Source organism: Equus quagga, chromosome 14, assembly GCF_021613505.1.
Source record: "Equus quagga isolate Etosha38 chromosome 14, UCLA_HA_Equagga_1.0, whole genome shotgun sequence".
NCBI classification, from domain to species: Eukaryota; Metazoa; Chordata; class Mammalia; order Perissodactyla; family Equidae; genus Equus; species Equus quagga.
In genome coordinates this window covers 26,887,755-26,912,598 of record NC_060280.1, presented here as the reverse complement: position 1 = coordinate 26,912,598, position 24,844 = coordinate 26,887,755, and the positions used below count along the sequence as shown (strand labels likewise).

At 39.6% G+C, this 24,844-nt stretch overlaps 1 protein-coding gene across 6 annotated transcripts in view; it reads right to left on the bottom strand.

Moving 5' to 3' along the window:
- Window positions 1-9,776: 9,776 nt before the first annotated feature.
- Window positions 9,777-24,844, bottom strand: part of NUP98 (nucleoporin 98 and 96 precursor) — a 105,176-nt gene continuing 90,108 nt past the window's right edge. For all 6 annotated transcript variants that reach the window (XM_046637868.1, XM_046637869.1, XM_046637870.1 and 3 more), the window contains 5 exons: window positions 20,344-20,565; window positions 15,661-15,902; window positions 15,019-15,173; window positions 11,307-11,418; window positions 9,777-11,170 (listed from right to left, as the gene is read on the bottom strand). In XM_046637868.1, coding sequence (XP_046493824.1) covers window positions 10,953-11,170; window positions 11,307-11,418; window positions 15,019-15,173; window positions 15,661-15,902; window positions 20,344-20,565 — 949 coding nt within the window. In that variant the 3' untranslated portion in view covers window positions 9,777-10,952. The remainder of the gene's footprint in view (window positions 11,171-11,306; window positions 11,419-15,018; window positions 15,174-15,660; window positions 15,903-20,343; window positions 20,566-24,844) is intronic.

The window sequence follows — 24,844 nt, the reverse complement described above, 5'->3', positions numbered from 1 at the left end:
TGGGGTATATACCCAAAAGTAGAATTGCTGGATCATGTGGTAATTCTATTTTTAACTTTTTGGGGAATCGCCACACTGTTTTCCACGGTAGCTGTACCATTTTACATTCCACCTCTGGTGTGCAAGGGTTCCAGTTTCTCCACATCCTCACCAACGTTTATTTTTTGTTTTTTGGTAGTAGCCATCCTAATGGATGTGAGGTGGTATCTTGTGGTTTTGATTGGCATTTCCCTAATGATTAGTGATAATGAACTTCTTCTCATGTGCTTATTGGCCATTTGTATATCTTCTTTGAAGAAATGTCTATTCAAGTCTTTTGTCCATTGTTTCATTGGGTTGTTTCTTTTTTTGTTGTTGAGTTCTCGGAGTTCTCTGTATATTCTGGATATTAATCCCTTTTCAGATATATGATTTGCAAATGTTTTCTCCCATCTCATGGGTTGACTTTTTACTCAATTGATAGTGTCGTTTAATGAACAAAATTTAAGAATATTTATGAAGTCCACTTTGTCTAGTTTCTCTTTTATTGCCTATGCCTTTGGTGTCATATCTAAGAAATCATTGCCAAACCCAATGTTGTGAAGCTTTTGCCCTATATTTTAAGAGTTTTATAGTTTTAGGTCTTACATTTATCTTTGATCTTACATTGATCTTTGATCAATTGACTTAATTTTTGTATATGGTTTAGATAAGGGTCCAACTTCTTTTCTTTGCATGTGGATATCCAATTTTCCAAGCACCATTGAAAAGACTGTCGTTTCCCCCATTGAATGTTCTTGGCATCCTTGTCAAAGATCATTTGACCATATATGCAAGGGTTTCTTCCTGGGCTCTGTAGTCTCTCCCATTGGTCTGTTTGTCTGTATTTATGCCAGTACTGCACTGTTTTGATTACTGTAGCTTTGTAGTAAGTTTTGAAATAAGGAAATGTAAGTCTTCCAGCTTTGTTCCTCTTTTTCAAGATTTTTTTGGTTATTCAGGGTTCCTTGAGATTCCATATGAATTTTAGGATAGATTTTTCTGTTTCTGCAAGAACTGTCACTGGGATTTTGATAGGAAATGCCTTAAATCTGTAGATCACTTTGGATAGTATGGACATCTTAATAATAATCTTCCAATTCGTGAACATGGGGTGTCTTTCCATTTGTGCCTATTTAGCTTCTTTCAGCAATGTTTTGTAGTTTTCATAAAATTTGGTGTACAAGTCCTTTGCCTCCTTGGCTCAGTTTATTCCAAGAATTTTATTTATTTTTTGATGCTTTTGTAAATGGAATTGTTTTCTTAATTTCTTTTTTGGATTGTTTATTGTTAATGTATAGAAAAGCAACTGATTTTTGTGTGTTGATTTTGTATCCTGCTACTTTGCTGAAATCATCTATTAGTTCTAGCAGTGGTTTTCTCTTTGTGTGTGTGTGTGTGTATGTGTAATCTTCAGGGTTTTCTACTTATAAGTTCATATCATCTGCAAACAGAGGTAATTTTACTTCTTCCCTTCCAATTTGGATGTCTTTTATTTGTCTTCCTTGCCTAATTGCTCTGGCTAGAACTTCCAGCACTTTGTTGAATAGATGTGGTGAAAGCAGACGTCATTGCCTTGTTCCTGATTTTAGAGGAAAAGTTTTCACTCTTTCACCATTGAGTATGATGTTAGTTATGGATTTTTCATATATGACTTTTATTACAATGAGGTAGTTTCCTTCTATTTGTAGTTTGTTGTGTGTCTTTATCATGAAAGGGTGTTGAGTTTTGTCAAGTGCTTTTTCTGCATCAATTGAGATAATTGTGTGTTTTTCCCCCCTTCATTCTGTTGATGTGGTGTATTACATTGATCAATTTTTGTATGTTGAGCCATTCTTGAATTCCAGGAATAAATCCCACTTGTTGATTTGTCTGTAATCCTGTTACTATGCTGCTGAATTTGGTCTGCTAGTATTTTGTTGGGGATTTTTCCTCTTTTTGCTTGAGGAAGATTGTTGCGGTGCTAACATCTGTGCTAGTCGTCCTCTATTTTGTATGTGGGATGCCACCACAGCATGGCTTAATGAGTGGTGTGTCCATGGTTGGGATCTGAACCCGTGTACCCCAGGCTGCTGAAGTGGAAAGCACAAACTTAACCACTATGCCACTGGGCCAGCCCCGCTTATAATCCTTTTTATTTCTGTAGATTTGTTAGTAAGGTCCCCACTTTCATTTCTGATTTTAGTGATATGATTTTTCTCTCTCTTGTTGTAGTCCATCTAGTTTAAAGGTTTGTCAATTTTGTTGATCTTTTCAAAGAACCAACTTTTGGTTTCATTGATTTTCTCTATTTTTATACTCTCTATTTCATTTATCTCTCTGCTCTAATCTTCATAATTTCCTTCCTTCTGCTAGCTCTGGGTTTAGTTTGTTTTTCTTTTTCTAGTTCCTTAAGTTGTAAAGTTAGGTTTTTGATGTGAGATCATTCTTGTTTTTTTAATTTTATTTTTATTCTTTTTTAGGTATGCTTTTTGGTGAGGAAGATTGGCCCTGAGCTAACATCTGTTGCCATCTTCCTCTTCTTTTTTTTTCTCCCTGAAGCCCCAGTACATAGTTGTGTCATTCTCATTCTTCTATGTGGGATGCCGCCACAGCATGGCTTGACAAGCGGTATGTAGGTCCGCACCCAGGATCTGAACCAGTGAACCTCAGGCTGCTGAAGTGGAGCACACAAACTCAACCATTTGGCCATGGGGCCAGCCCCAGATCATTCTTGTTTCTTTCTTTCTTTTTTTTTTTTTTTAAAGATTGGCACCAGGGCTAACAACTGTTGCCAAGCTTTTTTTTTTCTTTTCTGCTTTATCTCCCCAAATCCCCCCTGTACACAGTTGTATATCTTAGTTGCAGGTCCTTCTAGCTGTGGGATGTGGGATGCCGCCTCAACGTGGCCTGACGAGCGATGCCATGTCCGTGCCCAGGATCCAAACCCTGGGCCGCCGCAGCAGAGCACGCGAACTTAACCACTCGGCCACGGAGCCGGCCCCTCTTGTTTCTTAATGTAAGCATTTATAGCTATAAATTTCACCCTTAATACTGCTTTTGCTATGTCCCATACATTTTGATATGTTGTGTTTTTGTATTCATTCGTCTTTAAGTATTTTCTAGTTTTCCTTGTGATTTCTTCTTTGATCCATTGGTTAAGAGAGTATTGTTTAATTTCCACAAATTTGTGAATTTTCAAGTTTTTCTTCTGTCGTTGATTTTTAACTTCATTTCTTTGTGGTCAGAGACAATATTTTATATGACATCTGTCTTTTAAATTTTATTGAGACCTAATTTGTAGCCTAACGTATGGGCAACTTGGAGAATGTCCCGTGTGCACTGGGGAAGAATGTGTATGCTGTTGTTGTCGGGTAGTGTTTTGTTTGTATCTATGAGATCTAGTTAGTTTATTGTGTTAAGTCTTCTCTTTCCTTTATCTTTTTTCCGGTTGTTCTATCCATTATTGAGTGGAGTATTGCAGTCTCCAACTATTATTGTACTGCTGTCATCAATTCTGTCCATTTTTGCTTCCATATATTTTGCTAGTCTCTCCTTAGGTGTGTAAATGTTTATAATTGTTATATATTCTTGCTGTATTGAACCTTTTATTAATATATTAATATCCTTGTTTCTTGTAACTTTGTTTGATTTAAATTCTATTTTGTCTGATATTCATAGAGCCGCTCCTGCTCTCTTTAGGTTACTGTTTACATGGAGTATCTTTTTCCATCCTTTCACTTTCAAAATATTTGTCTCTTTGGATCTGAAGTGAGTCTCTCATAGACAGTACAGTTGGATTATATGTTTTTACCCATTCTGCCAAACTCTGTCTTTTGATTGGGGAGTTTAATCCATTTAAAGTAATTACTCATCAGGAGGGACTTACTTCTGTCATTTTGCTATTTGTTTTCTATACGCCTTATAGCTTTTTTGTCCCTCATTTCCTGCATTACCCTCTTGTTTTCAGTTTAGTTGATTTTTTTGTAGTGAGATGTTTAAATTTCTTTCTCATTTCCTTTTGTACATATTCTATAGCTATTTGCTTTGTGGTTACTATGAGGATTACATATATCCTAAAGTTATAACACTCTAATTTGAATGTTTTATACCAACTTAACTTCAACAACATACAAAACCTTTACAGCTCTGTCTCCACCCCTTTCAGTTGTTAATGCTACAAAATTATATCTTTCTACATTATGTGCCTCAAGGCATAACTAGTAATTCTTTTAAATGCTTTAGTCTCTTCTATTATGTAGAAAACCAGTTTGGAGTTACAAACCAAAGTTACAATAATATTAGCTTTTAGACTAGTAATTTAAAATATATATATTGGTCTCTTAAATTATGTAGAAAACAAAAAGTGGAGTTACAAACCATTATCGTAAGTTAGTTTTTATAATTGCATGTGGATTCACCTTTATTGAGATCTTTATTTCTTCATACAGCTTCAAGTTACTGTCTAGTGTCTTTTGACTTCATCCTGCAGGTCTCCCTTGAGCATTTCTTGCAGACCAGGTCTAGTTGTAACAAACTCCCTCAGCTTTTGTTTATTTGGGAATGTCAGTTTCTCCCTCACTCTTGAAGGATGGTTTTGCTGGACATAGCATTCTTGGTTGACAGTTTTTTCTTTTGAACACTGACTATATCAGCCTCCTGCCTTCTGGCCTTCAAAGTTTCTGATGAGAAATCTGATGATCATATTGAGGAATGCTTGTATGTGACAAGTTGCTTCTCTCTTACTACTTTCAGATTCTTTATCTTTGGCTCTTGAAATTTGATTCTGTGTCTCAGTGTAGGTCTGTGAGTTCACCTTTCTTAGAATTTGTTGAGCTTCTTGGAAATTTACATTCATGTCTTTCATCAAATTTGAGAAGCTTTCAGTCATCATTTCTTCAAATAGTCTCTCTGCCCCTTTCTATCTTTCTCCTCCATCTGGGACTCCCACAGCGTGATGTTGGTCCACTTGATGGTGTCCCACATGTCCCTTAGGCTCTGTTCACTTTTCATCAATCTTTTTTCTTTCTCTTCCTCAGACTCAATAATTTCCATTGTCCTATCTCCAAGTTCATTGATTCTTTTTTTTTTTTTTGAGATTATCCCTGAGCTAACATCTGCCACCAATCCTCCTCTTTTTTCTCAGGAAGACTGGCCCTGAGCTAACGTCCGTGCCCATCTTCCTCTACTTTATACGTGGGACGCCTACCACAGCATGGCTTGCCAAGCGGTGGCATGTCCACACCCAGGATCCAAACCGGCAAACCCCACGCTGCCGAAGTGGAACGTGTGCACTTAAATGCCGTGCCACTGGGCCGGCCCCTGATTCTTTTGTCTGCTCAACTCTGCCTATGAGTCCCTTCAGTGAATTTTTTGTTTTAGTGATTGCACTTTTCAGATCCAGAATTTTTTAGTTTCTTTTGAGGTTTTTTATCTCTTTATTGATATTTCCATTTTGTTTATCCATTGTCTTCTTGACTTGCTCCACATCTTCCTTTAGTTCTTGGAGCATCATTCAGATAGTTGTTTTAAAGTCTTTGTCTAGTAGATCTGCCATCAGGTCTTTTTCAGGAAGTTTCTGTTGATTTTTCTCCTTTCAAATGGCCATATTTTCCTGTTTCTTTGTATGTCCTGTGATTTCTTGTTTAAAACTGGACATTCGAATATGATAATGTGGTGTCTCTGGAAATCAGATTTTTCCCTTTCCCCAGGGTTTGTTGTTTTTGTTATTTATTATTTTAATGATTGTCGGTTGTCTCTGTACCATGGATCAGCCTGAGGTGTAACCTTAAGGTCTTATTAGGTCTTTTCTGAGCCTTTCTCTGGGCATGTTTGGTCACTTTCTAACTTTCCCCGTATATGCAGTTGCTTTTGAATGTCCTAGACTTTAATGTCTGGTTCCCAAAGGGGGAAAAAGAGAAAAATGGAGGAAATACTTGCAAAACACATACATACCCAATAAAGAACTTGTATATATAGAGAACCTTCAAAACACAACTATAAGAAAACAACCTAATTTAAAGAAAGGCAAAACATCTGAACAGACACCGCACCAAAGAAGACATATAGGTGGCATTAGGTGATTAATGGCTAAACAAAACGTGGACTAGCCATACAATGGAATATTTAGCCACAAGAAGAGATGAAGTACTTTCACATGCTACAACATGGATAAACCTTGAAAGCACAATGCTCAGACAGACATCAAATTCCACATATTGTATGATTTCATTTATATGAAATGTCCAGAATAGGCAAATCCAGAGACAGAGAGTAGGTTGTTGGTTCCCAGGGCATGGGAGTGGAGGGAAATGGGGTCTAACTGCTAAGATACAGGGTTCACTTTTTTCTGAAAAGAAATGTTTTAGAATTAGAGGTATAGGTTGCACAACAATGGTGAATATACTAAAAACCACTGTAGTGTACACTTTAAAATGGTGAATTTCATGTTATGTAAAGTACATCTCAATTTTTAAAATGCCACAAAAATTTTTAAACAGGTCAATAGATATTTCTTAAAAAAAAAAAAAAAAAAAAGAGGGGCCAGGCAGTTGCATAGTGGTTAAGTTCACCAGCTCTGCTTCAGCAGCCTGGTGTTCATGGGTTTGGATCCCAGGCATGGACCTGCACACCGCTCATCAAGCCATGTAGTGGCAGTGTTCCACATATATAGTAGAGGAAGACTGACACAAATCTTAGCTCAGGGCCAGTCTTCCTCACCAAAAAGAAAAAAAAAAAATGTGAGTGGACAATAAGCACAAAAAAGATGTGCAACATCATTAGTCATTGGGGAAGTGCAAATTAAAACTACAATTAGCTACCACTTCACACTCACTAGGATGACTGTAATAAAAACAATGGACAAGAACAAGTGGTGAGAATGTGGAGAAATCAGAACCCTTATACATTGTTGGTGTGAATGTAAAATGGTGCAGCTGCTTTGGACAATAATTTAGTGTAGAGTTACCATATGACCCAGCCAATTCCACTTCCAGGTATATACCCAAGAGATCTGAAAAATATGTCCAGACAAAAATTTGTACACGGGCTGGCCCAGTGGTGCAGCAGTTAAGTGCACATGTTCTGCTTTGGCAGCCCGGGGTTTGCCCATTCAGATCCCGGGTACGGACATGGCACCGCTTGGCAAAGCATGCTGTGGTAGGCGTCCCACATATAAAGTAGAGGAAGATGGCCATGGATGTTAGCTCATGGTGTCTTCCTCAGCAAAAAAAAGAGGAGGATTCCCAGCAGATGTTAGCTCAGGGCTAATCTTCCTCAAAAAACCCAAAAACCAAAAGAATTTGTACACGCATGTTCATGGTAGCATTATTCATAATAGCCACAAGGTAGAAACAATTCAAATGTCACTAAACTGATGAATGTATACAATAAAATGTATAAATAAAATAAAATATCCATACAACAGAATATTATATGGCCATAAAAAAGACTGAAGTATTGGTACATGCTACAACATAGGTGAACCTTGAAAACACACTACGAAACCAGTCACAAAAGGTCACATATTGTGATTCTACTTATATGAAATGTCCAGAATAGGCAAATCTATAGAGACAGGAAGTAGATTAGTAGTTGTATAGGGCTGGAAAGATTGGGGAATGATGGCTAAAGGCTACAGGGTTTCTTTTTTGCGATGATGAAAATGTATTTTTATTTCCATTTTACAAATGAGGCACAGGAATAACTTACTCAAGATTCCATAGCATATACCAATGGACCTGGGATTTGAACATAGATAGTTGGGGTAAAGAGTCCATTCCTTTCTATACTACAACTATACTGCATCTTTTAAAAATAAAATATAAGTATGTGTAATGTGATTTCCAGAAATAAGAATATTTGAAAAGTGTAATGAAAGAACAAGAGGACTATCAAAAATTAGCAGGTAGATTTAAAAAGTAACCACATAACTAACTGAAGTTAATAATATTAAAATTAACAGATTAGACACAGATGAAGAGAACTAGTGAATTTTAAGAAAGATCTGAAGAAATTACCTAAATACAATCCAGGGAGACAAAATGAAAGAAATTAGATTAGGAAACAGAAGAGAGAATGTGAAGGTTAAACATATATTAAATCAGAATCTCAGAAAGAGAAAATAGAATGGGGAGAGTCAGTATTCAAGATATAATGGCTGCGAGGGGAAAGAGAGGAACAAAAAACAGGGAACAAACAGAAAACAAATAATAAAATGTTAAGCCTAAACTAAAACTTACCAATGTTTACGTTAAATGTAAATGGCCTAAACAAACCAATTAAACAGCAGAGGTCTGTAATATACTTTGTGTGTGTGTGTGTGAAGAAGACTAGCTCTTAGCTAACATCTGTTGCCAATCTTCCTCTATTTTGCTTGAGGAAGATTGTCACTGAGCTAACATGGGTACCAATCTTCTGGTTTTTGTATGTGGGATGCCGCCACAGCATGGCTTGATGAGCAGTGTGTAGGTCCACGCCCAGGATCTGAACCCAGGAACCCCAGGCCACGAAAGCAGAGCATGTGGACTTAACCACTATGCCACTGGGCTGGCCCGTAAAGATACTTTTAAGAGAATGAAAAGACAGCACTAGAGTCTGGGACAAAATATTTACAAGTTATGTATTCAACAAAGAATTTGTATCCAGAATACATAACCACATCAAATTTTTAAATGAGCAAAAAATTTAAAAAAGAAAAAAAAACCATCACCAACTACACACAGAAAAGAAAAAAGTGGTTAAAGTACTTGGATAGCCACTTAATCAAAGAAGAGATAAGGACTGCAAATAAACACATGAAAAGTAGTCAACATAATTATTTATGACAGAAATTAAAATCTCAGTGAGATACTACTACATATTTATTAGCATAGCTAAAATGAAAAATACTAACAGTACCAAGTGCTGGAGAGGTTGTGAAGCTACTGTAACTTTCATACATTGATTGTGGGAATACAAAATGGTACAGCCACACTGGAAAATGGTTTGGCAGTTTCTTGTAATGCTGTACATACACTTACCATATGGCCCAGGAATCTCATGCCTAAAGAAGTAACAACTTTTATGGTCACACAAAAACTCATGCATGAATGTTTATAAGCAGCTCAATACATAACTGCCAAAACTGTAAACAAACAGAATGTCCTTCAATGAGTGAATGGATAAACAAATGGTGGCACATCCAGACAATGGAATATTTTATTATTCAGCGCTAAGAAGAAATAAGCTATCGGGCCAGTCTGGTGGCGGCATAGTGGTTAAGTTCATGTGCTCTGCTTCAGTAGCCCGGGATTTGAGGCTCAGATCGCAGGCACGGACCTACACACAGCTCATCAAACTATGCTGTGGAGGTGTCCCACATACAGAATGGAGGAAGACTGGCACAGATGTTAGCGACAATCTTCCTCAAGCAAAAAGAGGAAGACTGGCAACAGATGTTAGCTCAGGGCCAATCTTCCTCACAAAAAATTAAAAAAAAAAAAGATGAGCTATTAATCTATGAAAAAATACGGAGGGGCCTTAAATGAATACTGATAAGTGAAAGAAGCCAATCTGGGAACCCAAGTGAATAAATATATGTAAGGCATTCAGGATTAATCAATAATCTCAACTCTTTCACCCCTAAATTGGCTCTTATAAATCTAGCCTTTGATCTGTATCCCAGTTTAGCACCAAATTGTTCTCTCTTTAACCCATGGCCCATCTCCCTTTAGATTGCAAATCAAAAAAGTCCACCATAAAGCTCTTTGGGGCAAGAAAGGGAAAGGCAATACCAGGAATGCTATAAACATTTCATTTTATTTATTTTTTTTAAGAAAGTAGCTTCAGAAAAAGAGGAAAATAATCTAGATCATTTATTTATATATATATATATACTTTTTAATAAAAACCTTTACATAATCTTCATGCATAAAGACCCAGGGATGGCCATGTTGTCTGTGACAGCCCTAACACCAGATGTCTCAGGCTGTTACCCAGGGCTCCCCATACTGGCAGCAGTGTAATGAAGGCCCTCTGCCTGCCCCTACAGCCCAGCTCCTTGCCTGCCTCAGTGATGGTTTTACCTTCTGGGACTGTAGACAGACGGTGAGAAATGCTTTGGGCTAGAAAGGATCAGGGAGGGCTATGCAACCTGTCACGTTTTATCCAAACTCTTCAAGCAAATCCAGACAGGAGGCTTAGAAAGATGACTGAAAACCAGGGACCAGACTGAATTCCGAGAGCTTCCCAGAAACATGAGATCTGTGGCCAACGGCTCTAGCACATGGTAATAGGGAAGGTCTGGTGTTAATGGAACATTCAAGGCAGGAACAAACAAGCCTTGAAGATCCATCTCTCTATGGGAGGAACTCACTTTTACCCTAAATGAGTCAGAAAGACCCTGTTCTGGTTCCTAACTCAGTCCAACCCTCTTTTGACTCTAAAACTCAGTGTTAACTAATCAACCAACTTACGAGACAAATTCTCCTTCCTTCTGTATAGTTCATCTGTTAAGGAAGGACAGTCCTAGATCAACACATTTGTCCCATCACCTGTCCCATTCCTTCTAAAGAGTCCTAGTAGAGAAGGGCTAGGGCAGGAGTAGGGTAGCAGGTTGGCACGGAGGGGCACAAGATCCAGAATGGCTGACAGTGGAAGACGATGCCCTGGTTCTTTGGGGGGATTCTGTCAATGGTGCTTTATTGACCATTTTTAAAAAGAAAATGAAATGAATGGCCTTGAGGATGGTAAAAAGAAATTTGGCTCCTTTTTTGGGTTCCAAAAGCCCTTACACTATGTTCAGTATTATGAAAAGCCCTGAACAAGTGGAGGATGCTGCTTGTGGCAGCAGGAAGGAAGGGTGGATTTCACAGCCAACCCAAAGAATGGCAAACACTGCCTATCAACTCAATGCAGGGGACCTCTGTGTGGTGAGTGTGAATGAGCATGTGAGTGTGGTGGGAGGAGCCCAAGGCTCACTGGCTCCCAACAGTCAGTTCTCGCAGGTAGGACTGTGTGAGGCTGCGCAGTTCCTCCAAGGCATAGTCCTCAGGCATGGGAAGCCGGCCAATGTGGGGAGCCAACAGGCGCAAAGGAACTCGCTGAGGATCTGGCGTTGAGTCAGATGTTGTATCAGGGGCATGCTGAAGGCTCAGTACCACACGTAGTAGGTTGGCTACACGTTTGGCCATGTCTGGAGAGAAAAAGTGGAATGAGCATCAAGAATGGAAGGGTGGGAATAGGGGGCAATGGGGCAGCGTGGGGTATGTGTAATAATCATAAAGACAGGAAGCAAGTAGGCAGGAAGTGGGGAGAGGCTAGAGGCTTACCTGATTGAGCCAGGCGGTCCTTGGCATTGTAGCACTGGATCTGCTCTATCCGGTTGCACAGAGAGGTCACTTTGGTGTGTAACTGCTCCAGCTCATAACCTGTGCAATCCACCTACCAAGAAGCAGAGAAACCAATCAGGCCAAGAGGAGCTCCTGTCACCTTAATTGTACCCACAGACTGACTAGGCAAAACTCTGACACAAGAGTGAGGTGACAGAGGGAAAAACCCAAGAAGTTGCCTGGCAGTGCCATGTCACCACCATTCAGCCTAGTCACTGAGGACAAGTCACACCCTTAGCAGTAATACACAACAGGAAAGTAAGAAAGAGTGCAGAGTCTTGGACTGAGCAGGTCTTGAGATTACCACTCATGAGCCATGCAACTAGCAAGCTTTAACATGGCACCAAAAATCTAGATAAATCTGGATTCAGAGAGATGGTATGACTTCTTAAGAGCACACAGTAAGAGCCCAAATTAGCATTTAATTTAGGTCTCCTGACTCCAAATTCATAGCCCTTTCTAAAATACAGTAGGGCCCTCTTCTCACTGTATCTCCTCCTCTCCCACTCCTAAGGCTCTAATTGCCATCAATGTGATGATGACTCCTAAATTTTTATCTCTAGCCTAATATTCCAATCTTTGATTCCCCATCCCAGGGTCATTGTCCTAGGTCAGCTTACCATTACTTCTCATCTGAAATATCTTAAGAGCTCGATAACTGTCTTTATTGTGATCCCCTCTGCATCCTTTTTCTACCATACTGTAGCCAGAGGAATTATTCATTACTTACATTATGAATACTTTCCAGCAGCATCTTATCCCCATTTGTCTCAAATGACTCTTGGTTAGCCCCCCTTTCTCCAACTCTTACATTAACCCCCGCCTATTTACTAAGTCTTCCATCACCTCCTCCTTCTCCAAAAGGCTCACTCAACGCTTCCAAGAAGTATTTCTCATTGAATATACTTTTGGGGGGCTTTGCAGAGTCTATCATTTAATGTCTATACAGTACTGTCCTTTTTATCTGCCAGAATTCAGTCTTTACCTTCACTTTAAAAAGTGGTAAACAAGATAAGACAAGGTCTTTGCTCTCATAAAACTTAGGGACAGAAAATAAAGAAACAATATCAGATAGTAATAAACCTTGAACAATCACAAGCCATGCAGATAATTCAAACAGGGTGATGTGGCAGAGACAAACTGAATGGCTACTTCAGCCTGGGGGATCAGAGAAAGCCTTCCTTGAGGAAGGTCATATCTAAGTGAAGACCTGACAAAGAGAGGGTCAAGCTTTAGTTTTTAAGCTTAAAACCCCCTAAGGTGGGAATGCAAAGGAAGTTTATGTGGTGAAATGGGGGGTAAAGCAGAGGGTAGAGGAAGAGAAAACCGGAGACGTTTTATATAGCAGGGGATCATAACTGGGGGCCCTTAGAATTCAAAGGGTCTGTGAACTTGGACTAGGAAAAATAAAATCTTTATTTTTACTAACTTTTAACTAAAAATCAGCATTTAATTATTAATGTAGATATCAGCAGTAACTGTGACTTTGTCATCAACAGAAATTACAGCGACTTTTGTATCACATTTCCGTTAATGATTTTTAAATATAGTACTTCAAAATTACAGTAGTTAGTAGATCTACTGTTAGAGCTTGTTATTTAAGATGTTAATAAAGCACTTATTACTTACTGAAAGTTTTTAATATTTTGATAACTGTATTTTAATATAGTTGGTTTCCTTTGTAATCCTATGTATTTAAATTTTATGTATTTAAAAATATCAGAGGTCCATTCATGGGCTTCCCCCAACTGCCATGGGGGTTCATCGCTCAAAAAAAGTAAGAATTATTGACGAAGAGCATCTAAGACTTGCTAAGGAGCACTTTATTCTAAGTGAGATGAGAAGCCACTGGGAGGTTTCAGACAAACGAGTGAGATAACATGCTTTGTGCACTAGAAAGATGACTCTCATTGCTGTGAGGAAATGAATCGTAGAGGAACAAGAGTAGAAGCAGGGCGACCGATCAGGTGGCAACCACAGCAGTCCAGGTGAGAGAGGTCTGTGGCTTCACCACATCTACACGGCTCCCCTTTGCACTCCATACTCCAAAACCACTGAAGCTAGTAAAAGTTCCCTGGAAGCACTACGATCTCTCTGATCTCCAGACTTCTACTCCTGTTGTTCTCTCTGCTGAAGCACTCTTCCCCCACCCAGCCTTCCTTTTTCATCCCTAAGAATTTAGATGTCACCTAGAAAGCCTGTCGACTCCCGCAGACTGGATTAGGTACTCTGTGTATGCGCTGCCATACAGCACTCTACTTAATCCCTACACTTATCATGTGATAGTCATTGCTGGTATACCTGTATATATCTTCTCCACCAAAATTATTACTTTGGTAAGGGCAGAACACATACTGTTTACCTTTATATCCCCCAAATCCACCAGTGCTTGGCACATGGTAGGTTCTCAGTAACTACGGTTGTGTAAATAAATTAATTTGCAACTAGAATAGGGTTTCTTCAGGGATCATGCTCTTAATCCATCCTAAAAGTGCAGCAAATACTGAATTATGCATATTAACGTGCCATGCTCTGTGCTAGTAGTTGGGACTTTTGATGAGGATAATAAAAGATAATTATTAAGCATTTAATATGTTATGTGGTCTGCTAAACACTTTATGCATATATCTTTGTTATAACTCTGTCAGATGTCTACTAAAATCTGTGACCCCCTACCCCCCCCCTTTCTTCAGGTGAGACAGAGAGGTTAATTAACTTTCTCAAGGTCACATAGCTAGTGAGTGTGAGAGCCATGAATTGAACCTAACAGTGTGACTCTAGAACTTGACTTTTACCCTCTACACTCTATTGCCTTTAACCTTAAAATAAAGAAGATCTCCCCCAAAGGAGCTTATGGCAACCTGAAGACAGATGTGGATAAGTAACTACAACATGGTCATGTACGCTAGTAGAAAAAGGTACCAAGTGTCTTGGTAGTAAAAAAGAAAGGGCAATTAACTCTTCCTAGGGGAAAAGCAGAGCTAAGTAGGACTTACAGCAATTGAGATCGTAAAGGATGAGGATGAGTGTGACAGTTAAAAAGCGGAATAAAACAAGGTTTGCTGGAAACAGCATGAGTAACGTAGTGAGAGAAGAAGAGGCTGGTGAGGCTGGACCGTGAGGTGAGAGTGGCAGGAGTTGAGGCGGACTGAAAGGGAAAAGCCTCTACAAGGGCTTGAATCCTATGTTAATGAGTGTGCTCTTTGTGCTGTAAGTAATGGAGACCTATATTATGACAATCATGACCGACACAAGATATTTTAATGAAGACTAAAACAAAATACTTCCAATTTTAAAACATGCCAAATGATATATATGAAACAACTGTCCTCACGAAATCTATGACCTTACTGTATGTCTCACCTCTGAGCTTCTCACTCAAACTAGGGCTGGGCAAGGGGAGGAGACTGACTAGGGACAAGCCCCAGGAATGTCTATTGCACAGATTACTTGGTAATAAACACACAAAGTATTTTTAAGTTTTCATACAGCTGTCAAAATGGCTACATCAAATTAGCCTCATCAAAAGATCCCTCCTGTACTGAGAGTGCTCTCTCTGCCAATGAGGTTTTCAAGTGGTGCTCAGGCCTTTTGAGGTCTCTAAAGGCCAAGGAAAAGGAAAACCAGGCAGTGGTTTAAAGAACTGGGGTACCTGCTGTACATGGTGGAGCATTTCAATGACCTGAATATAGTCCAGGTAAACAAGCCCAGATGTTTCCCAGTCCTGAATCAGGCTGCTGCGCTCTGGAGGTGCCAGGTCTTCCAAGAACCCCTTCAGGTAGTCATAGTTCTCATTAATGATGGCATCTGAAAAAACAAAATATTGAGCACTATGTCTGCACAAGTATATGGTTCCCAAAAATACACAGAAGACATGGCAGAAATCCAAGACAGGAAGGGGAAATAATGTTGGGTCAGACTTGAAAATTACAAGTAGATATTTTAGAATTCTCCAAAGAAAAATGTGAAGAATTTCTGGCTTGAGTTCCCCAAACAGATATATCTGGTATTGTTGAATAAAATTCCCTAAACAAAGAAAGAGCTTAACATAATTAGTGCATATCAAGAATATTCCTGGCAAATGGTAACTTAACGATATTGCTGTCTACTTCTGCCCCTTTAGCTCCCCATCCTGGCCATGCCTCTTCTGCACAGAGAGCTCTTCCAAAGTGAGATCTGATTCAAATAGGCCATGTCCCATACTAAGTATCATCTCTGGCCTGGCTCATAGGGTTCAGAGGTTGAAGAATTTGGGTGATTCCAGGAGACATAGGCCCTAGTCTGAAGCACTCACCAGAAGCTAAGTGCCTGATGACGAGTTTGTGGCAACGGTTCCAGTGCCCAGCTTTAAATAAATAGAGGGCCTCCAAGTGCTTGTCGGACTCCATGTGTGCTCGCACCGCTTTGGCCTCATGGATCCACTCAGCAGGCACACAAAGCTTCTGGGTCAGGAAAGTCTCCTTAGCCCAAGATTCAGGGGTCTCCAATAGTTGGCAGTGTCGGGTAAGCAGCTCTCGAACAGCCTTCTCACGCATGCTACAGAAAGATAAATTGGAATAAATCCCAGCCTCATTGATGCAGAAGGCTGCCTCAGACAGCTCCGAGTGGCCCCTGGGGCAGTCTGTCAAACTGCAGATCTTGACCCTTAGTGGATCACTTTAAACTTGACTAAAAAAAAATCAAAAGCCATCACACCAGATTTTTTTAAATGAAATACAACAGAAAGTATCTAAGTGCATTACAGGCATACCTTGTTTTATTGTGCTTTGCTTTACTGTGCATGGCAGATACTGCATTTTTTACAAATTGAAGGTTTGTGGCAACCCTGTGTCAAGCAAGACTGTTGGTGCCATTTTTCCAACAGCATTTGCTCACTTTGTGTCTCTCTGTCACATTTTGGCAATTCTCTCAATATTTCAAACTTGTTCATTATTATTACATTTGTACGGTGATCTGTGATCAGTAATCTTTGACGTTACTACTGTAATTGTCTTGGGTTGCCATGAACCATGCCCGTATAAGACAGTGACCTTAATTGATAAATGTTGTGTGGGTTCTGACTGCTCCACTGACTGGTCATTTCCCTGTCTCTTTCTCTCTCCTTGAGCCTCCCTATTTCCTGAGACACAACACTACTGAAATTAGTCACCCTACAATGGCCTCTAAATGCTCAAGTGAAAGGAAGAGTCGCACATCTCTCACTTTAAATCAAAAGCTAGAAATAATTACACTTATTGAGAAAGGCAGGTAGAAAGCTGAGATAGGCCCAAAGCTAGGCCTCTTGTGCCAAACAGTTTGTCAGGTTGTGAATGCAAAGGAAAAGTTCTTGAAGGAAGTTAAAAGTGCTGCTCCAGTGAACAGACAAATGATAAGAAAGTGAAACAGCCTTATTGCTGACATGGAGAAGTTTCAGTAGTTTGGAGAGAAGATCAAACCAGCCACAACATTCCCTTAAGCAAAAGCCTAATCCAGAGCAAGGCCCTACCTCTATTCAGTTCTATGAAGGCCGAGAGATGTGAGGAAGCTGCAGAGGAAAAGTTTGAAGCTAAAAGTTTGTTAGCTCAGAGGCTGGTTCCTGAGGTTCAAGGAAAGAAGCCATCTCCATAACGTAAAAGTACAGAGTGAAGCAGCAAGTGCTGATGTAGAAGCTGCAGCAGGTTATCCAGAAGATCTAGCTAAGATCATCAATGAAGGCGGCTACACTAAACAATGGATTTTCAGTGTAGATGACACAGCTGTATATTGGAAGAAGATGCCACCAATGACTTTCATAGCTAGAGAGAAGTCAACACCTGGCTTCAAAGCTGCAAAGGACAGGCCGACTCTCTTGTTAGGGGCAAATGCAGCTGGTGACTTTAAGTTGAAGCCAGTGCTTATTTACCATTCTGAAAATTCTAGGATCCTTAAGAATTATGCTAAACCTACTCTGCCTGTGCTCTATAAATGGAACAAAAAAGCCTGGATGACAGCACATCTGTTTATAACATGATTTACTGAACATTTTAAGCCCACTGTTGAGAGCTACTGCTCAGGAAAAAAGTGGAGGAAGTAACTGCAGATGTGGTAGAAATAGCAAGAGAACCAGATTTAGAAGTGGAGCCTGAAGACATGACTGAATTGCTGTAATCTCATGATAAAACTTTAATAGATGAAGATTTGCTTTTTATGGATGAACAAAGAAAGTGGTTTCTTGAGATGCAATCTACTCCCGGTGAAGATGCTGTGAAGATTGCTGAAATGACAATAAAGGATTTAGAATATTATATCAACTTAGTTGATAAGGCAGCAGTAGGGCTGGACAGGACTGACTCCAATTTTAAAAAGAATTCTGCTATGGGTAAAATGCTACCAAACAGCATGGCATGTTACAGAGAAATCGTTCATGAAACGAAGAGTCAATCATTGATATGTGGCAAACTTCACTGTTGTCTTATTTTAAGAAATTGCCACAGAGGCCAGCCCCATGGCATAGTGGTTAAGTCCAGAGTGTTCTGCTTTGGTGGCCTCAGTTCAAGGGTTCAGATGCTCGGCGTCGACCTGTACCACTTGTTGTCAGCCATGCTGAGGTGGCGACCCACATATAAGGTAGAGGAAGACTGGCAGAGATGTTAGCTCAGGGCTAATCTTCCTCAAGCAAAAAAAGAGGAAGATTGGCAAGATGTTAGTTCAGGGCTAATCTCCCTCAGCAAAAAAGAAAAAAAAAAAAAAAAAAACTGCCACAGCCACCTCAGCCTTCAGCAACCACCACCCTGATCAGTCAGCAGCCATCAACATCAACATCAAGGCAAGACTCTCCACCACAACTCGCTGAAGGCTCAGAAGACGTTTAGCATTTTTTGGCAATAAAGTATTTTTAAGTTCAGGTATGTACATTTTTTAAGGCATAATGCTATTTATTGCTCATTTAATAGACTACAGGATAGTATAACCATAACTTTTCTATGCACTGGGAAGTAAAAAAATTTTTGTGATTCACTTTATTGTGATATTTGCTTTATTGTGGTGGTCTGGAACTGAACCTGCAATATCTCCAAGTTATGCCTGTACATTTTCATGGTCAAAAAAAATCTGAAAACTAATACTCTAGGGAAGTTTCCTTAGTGATGAGAAAAGGCTTTCCTCACTAGGATCTCTGCATTATTTTCTTTTTACAAATAGGAGATCAAGGACTGGAACAGGGGAATCCGATACAGAGCAGTCCTCTGCAGTTCATTCCTAACCTTCTCCCTTCCCTTTCTCCCACATGGTTAGCACAAGTAAGCAAAGTAGTTTTTAAAGGTAAGGTCTCTTCCAGGTCTTTTTTTTTCCCCTCTCAAAGCCATCAGCCTTCCTAATTCATTTTCTCTCTACCTCCAGATTTAGGTTAAACTCACTCTTTCTGCTCTGAAGGCCTCTTAAGGAGAGTCCTTTTCTGTCTGGGCTAAGGGACTAGCCATTTTAATTTCAGATCAAAACTATTCTCCTCATCTCAGATTCTTTTCTGAACTCCTAGGCTTTTCAAGGACTCCCAGGCTTTTCAGGGACTTCCAATTTCATAACAACTGCCCTCTCCTCCCACCCAGCCAACAGGATCTGCTTCTCCACAGCCAACTGAATCACGTCATCCTATCAGCCAGATTTTTACCACGTGAAATTTCCCATGAGTGTGTTTAAATAAATTCAAAGTTAAAGCCTGGGGTCATTCTGCTTCCTGGTAAGGGAGAAGAGGAAAGACATTCTTTAAAAGGAAGACTGTGCTTAATGCTTTATACTTTCACTCCTTTAATCCCACAATCACCTTTGAATAAGGATCAATATAATGATTTTATAGATTACAAAACTGAGGGTTGGAGAGTGTCTTTACCCAAAATCAAAAGTGAGTAAGCTTTATCCTAGGTAAAAGTGAGTACACAGTTATCTAGAATTTAGGCAGGTCTAACTATAAAACTCAACTTATTTCCACACCATACAACATGACAGTGCAGCACAGTGACTAAGAGCATAGACTCTGGGTATCTTGAGTTGGAAGCCTCACCCTGCCATTTACTAGCTATGTAACCTTGAGCAAAAGTTATTTAATCTCTCTGTGCCTTGGGATGCTCATCTGTAAAACAAAGACAGTAAGAGTGTCTATCTCATAGATTTACTATAAGCATTAAATGAGTTAATGTATGTACTTAGGACAGAGTATAAACATACGTAGAAGCACTATATAACAAAGTACTACATAAATGCTTGTATTTTTTTTTTATCATTGTAATGCCACGCTGCTACCATTAACAAAAAAACAAAAACCTCCAACTTTATCTCATTCACAGCATGGAGAAAAGGCGTTTCTCTGGTTCTCTTAAGACACAGAACCAAAACATTACTCATCTAAGTAAGGTTCATTGGTAAATACAATACTATCAAATACTGCCCTTTAAGGGTATGGGTGGGTGATGGGAAGGGAAGGCCAGAGAGGGAGAAAGCCAGAAGTAAGAGAAAAAGCAGGGGCCTCCCTGCCAACCCATTACATCACTCCATGGATCTACTGAGGCAGCTCAGCCAGCACTACTTATGTGTAATTGTAAACATGCCACATTCAAGTAAATCTTTGCCTAAGTTAACGGGGTTTCTCCACCTGGGCATATCCTTCCCTTTCCATTTAATTATTTCCTGTTCCAATTTACAAGTTCTTTGAATCTTATCTCTAGAAAGATTCACAGAGATTCTGCAGTTTACAGAGGTCTCTTCTCTCTTCTCAGGCTACTGAGAAGCCTTATGTTAAATAGCACAATTTGGCACTTAATCAAAGGCAGTCTCATTTCTAACTTGTTCACATGAATATGGACACAGTCTGGGCTGCAGGTTAAACTGTCTTAAGGTTTATCACAAGGCTGGACCCAAAATACACTCTAAACACTTACTTGCTGAACTGAACCCTAAGAGACTGATCCCTTTGGCATTGCCCTGTAGTGCTAGATGCACCCAGTAGGTCTGATGGCTTCTCACTCACCTTGAGTTGTCAATGTGCAGGAGGACAAAGATGGCCCACTCCCAGAGCCCCTCACTTTCCAGTTGGCCAGCATAACTGGCCTGCAGCACACCCTCACACTGCTCTGAGAGGTGGGTGTAGTTAAGAGCCCTCAGCACCTCCCACAAGTGCCAGCTTAGGCGGTAGTCCAAAGGATCTGCTGTTATGCTTCGAGGCTCCAGGAGCTGATTAAGATCATAATGTCTGCAAAGGAGAATGTGCTGAGAGTTACCATTTCATACATACAGCAGACGTCCTGCACTGAACAGGTCAACTGTTCTGGCCATGGCTTAGAAGACAATAAAGGTAGACATCTGTGAGCAGAAGCATTATAGGCCTCACAGTCTCCCTCTAAGACTGTTTCGTATCAATCTACTTCTAGGTTTAACCAGATGATAGATCCTACCAAAAAAGAAGGCACCTTCTCTTCTGTGGCTGTGTATTCAGTACGTTTGCTGGTATTTGTTCGGCCTATATATTTTACCATCCTGATACAGGGAGTCTCCACAACTCTCACCCTTCCATTCCTTCGTTACAGTGTCGATTACTTTTCTTAACCATTTAAAAAACAAATTTACCCTAGTATCTTTCAGATTGTTCTATACCTGAAGTTGTTAAAGTGATAATTCTATTTGTTTGAACAGCTAACTAGTCTTCATGATGGTTATTTCCTTCACTGGCTTGTAATTTTTACCTTTGATTTTGTCTACAGTAGGTATTATTCTTTATATAGAAATTCAGGTGCCCTGAGTTTTGAAAGCATCCCTACAGACAGTTGCTTTTTCTTCTGCTAGGGGCCCCAAGGATTTCAATGGTCCTGGACCAGTTTATGTGTTAAGTTCTTAGCTTGTAATTCCCAGATCCTAAGAACAGTATAAACTGAGATCCCACACCTGCAAGTTCTAAAGATCTGGGGCTTAGATTACTGACCACTAACTTTTCCCTTCACCAAGGATCCCAGACATGTTACAACTTCCTAACAACTCCCCAAGTAATGAGTGGAGTTTTGCTTGACCAGTGCTGTTAGACTGAACTTTGTGCAATGATGGAAATCTTCTATAATCTGCCTTGACCAATATGATAGCCACTACCCACATGTGGCTATTAAACACTTGAAATATAGCTAGTGTGAATGAGTAATTAAATTTAAAAAATTTTAAATTTAAAATAGTATTTGTGAGTAGTGGCTGTTATTTTGGACAGTGCAGTTCTAGACTATTTTAAGAGACAGGGTGTGTGTGGATTTTATATAAGGGTTTAAGTCATTGCAATTCTACCTTTTTACCTGAGAAGCTTTACTGTCTCATTCTGGCTTTGGTTTTTCTATTTCTGGTACCTTGAGATATCCTTTCCTTCCTCCTCCTTTTTCCTACATTAAAAAAACTAACAGAGGGGCCAGCCCTGTGGCCCAGTGGTTAAGTTCAGCGCACTCTGCTTCAGTGGCCTGGGTTTGGTTCCCAGGCGTGGACCTATACCACTTGTTGGTGGCCAAGCTGTGGCAGTGACCCACATACAAAATAGAGGAAGACTGGCACAGATGTTAACTCAGGGTGAATCTTCCACATGCAAAAAAACAAAAAAAGAGGAAGACTGGCAACAGATTTTAGCTCAGGCTGAATCTTCTTCAGCAAAAAAAACAAAAATAAAAAAACTGACAGAGCCAGCTCTGATGGCCTAGTGGTTAAAGTTTGGTGCACTTCACTTTGGCGGACCAGGTTTGGTTCCTGGGCACGTAACCACACCACTTGTCTGTCAGTGGCCATGCTGTGGCAGCAGCTTGCATGGAAGAACTAGAAGGACTTACAACTAGAATATACAACTATGTACTGGGACTTCGGGGAGGAACAGAAAAAAACCCCTACAAAAAACCTTACATACAAGGAACTGCACAAATTTACAATTTTCATAAGTTTTAACATAATGTATTCATCTGTGAAACCACCACCAAGGTCAAGATAGAAACATACTTTATCACCTCCAAAAATTTCCTTAGGCCTCTCTGTAGTCCCTCTCTCCTGGTACTCCCTACACCTACCCTTCCCAGGCAACCACTGATCTTCTTTCTGTCATTATAGTTTACATTTTCCAGAATTTTATATAAATCGGAATCAAATGGTAGGTACATTTTGGGGGGTATTCTTTTTGTCTCACCTCTTTCAAAACTAATACTTGTTGTTGGACATGTGGGTTGTTTCCAGTTTTGGACTATTACAAATAAAGCTGTTATCAACATCTGTATAAGACATGTGTTTTCATTCCTCTCGGGTAAATACCTAGGAGTGGAATGGCTGGATCGTATGTATGTAGGTGTATGTTTAACTTTTTAAGCTGCTAAACTGTTTACCAAAGCGCCAATATTATTTTACATTTTCCATCGGCAATATATGAGAATTCCAATTGCTCCACACACATGATGACACTTGGTACAGAAAGTCTTTTTAATTTTTAGCCATTCTAATAGGTGGGTAGTGGTATCCCATGATGGCTTTAATTTGCATGTTCCTATTGTCTGTTGATGCTGAACATCTTTTCATGTGTTTAATTGATATTCAGGTCTTTGGTGAAGCATCAGTTTAAATATTCTGTCCTATTTTTAAAGTGGGTTGTTTGTTTTATTATTGAGTTCTGAGAGTTCTTTATATGTTCTGGATACAAGTCCTTTATCAGATACAAGAATTGTAACTATCTTCTCCTAACCTGTGGACTACCTTTTCATTCTCTTAACTGTCTTTCAATGAGCAGTTTTTAATTTTGTTGAAGTCCAATTTACCAATGTTTCTTTTATGGATTGGGTGTTTGGTATCTAAGAAATCTTTGCCTAACCCACAGTTGAAAAGATTTTGTTTTGATTTCTTCTTGAAGGTTATTTGTCTTAAGTTTGACATTTAGGTTTATGATCCATTTCAAGCTGGATTAATAATAGAGATAACCAATGAAATCAAAAGCTGGAGGTAGACTAATCAAGAAAAAAAGAGAGAAAACACAAATTACCAATATCAGGAAAGAAAGGACATAGTTATTATTCTATAATTAATATAGTTAAATACTCTATATTTAAAATAAAGTATCTGAGAAATTGAAATGAGATGTGAGCTGTTAGTCTTGACTGAAGAAAACCCCTCAGTGTTTCTGATATAATGTAAAAAGACAGTTCTGAGATAGTTTTAATTAACTGATTAGATATAACACCATGTGTTAATATAGTACTGTAGGATAAATAAACCACTCCGCATTTCTTATTAAAAACACACACAAGGAGCCGGCCCTGTGGCTGAGTGGTTAAGTGCGCGTGCTCTGCTTCAGCGACCCAGGGTTTCGCCGGTTCGAATCCTGGGCGTGGACATGGCACCACTCATCAAGCCATGCTGAGGTGGCATCCCACATGCCACAACTAGAAGGACCCACAACTAAAAATATACAACTATGTACCAGGGGGCTTTGGGGATAAAAAAGGAAAAAAAAAAAAAATCTTTAAAAAAAACACAAAAAAACAAACAAAACACAGAATGAGACACCATTATATGCCCATTAAAATGGTAAAATTTTAAGAGCTAATAATACCAATTTTTTTTTTTACAGACTGGCATCTGAGCTAACAACTGTTGCCACTCTTTTTTTTTGCTTTTTCTCTCCAAATCCCCCCTGTATATAGACGGATATTTTTTTAGTTGTGGGTCCTTCTAGTTGTGGCATGTGCGATGCCACCTCAATGTGGCTTGACGAGTGGTGCCATGTCCACGCCCAGGATTCAAACCAGTGAAACCCTGGGCCACAGAAGTGGAGCATGTGACCTTAACCACTCGGCCACAGGGCCAGCCCCTAATAATACCAGATTTTGAAGAGGATATGGAGCAACTGGAGATCTTGGTGGGAATGTAAAGTGATATAAGCACTTTTGGATGTAAATGTCAATAGCAGCTTTCTTCTTTTTTGTTTGAGGAAGATTAGCCCTGAGGTAACTACTGCCAGTCTTCCTCTTTTTTTTTTTGCTGAGGAAGCCTGGCCCTGAGCTGACATCTGTGCCCATCTTCCTCTAGTTTACAAGTGGGACGCCTACCACAGCATGGCGTGCCAAGCAGTGCCATGTCCACACCCAAGATCTGAACCGGCGAACCCCGGGCTGCCAAGAAGTGGAATGTACGAACTTAACCGCTGGGCCACCGCGCTGGCCCTCAGCAGCTTTATTCTTAATAGCCAAAAACAAGAAAACCTAACTGTCCATCAACAAACAAATAAATAAATTATGCAATAAAAAACTTCTGATTACACATATTAACATGAATAAATCTCAAAATCATTACGCTGAGTGAAAGCAGCCAGGGACAAAAGATAACATACAGAATGATACCAATTGTACAGAATTCTAGAATACCACAACTAATCTATAGTAATGAAAAGTTGGTCAGTAGTTGTCCAAGGTGGGGACTGATTGCAAAGGGACAGGAAGGAACTTTTTGGGGGTAATACAAAATCTTGATTGTGA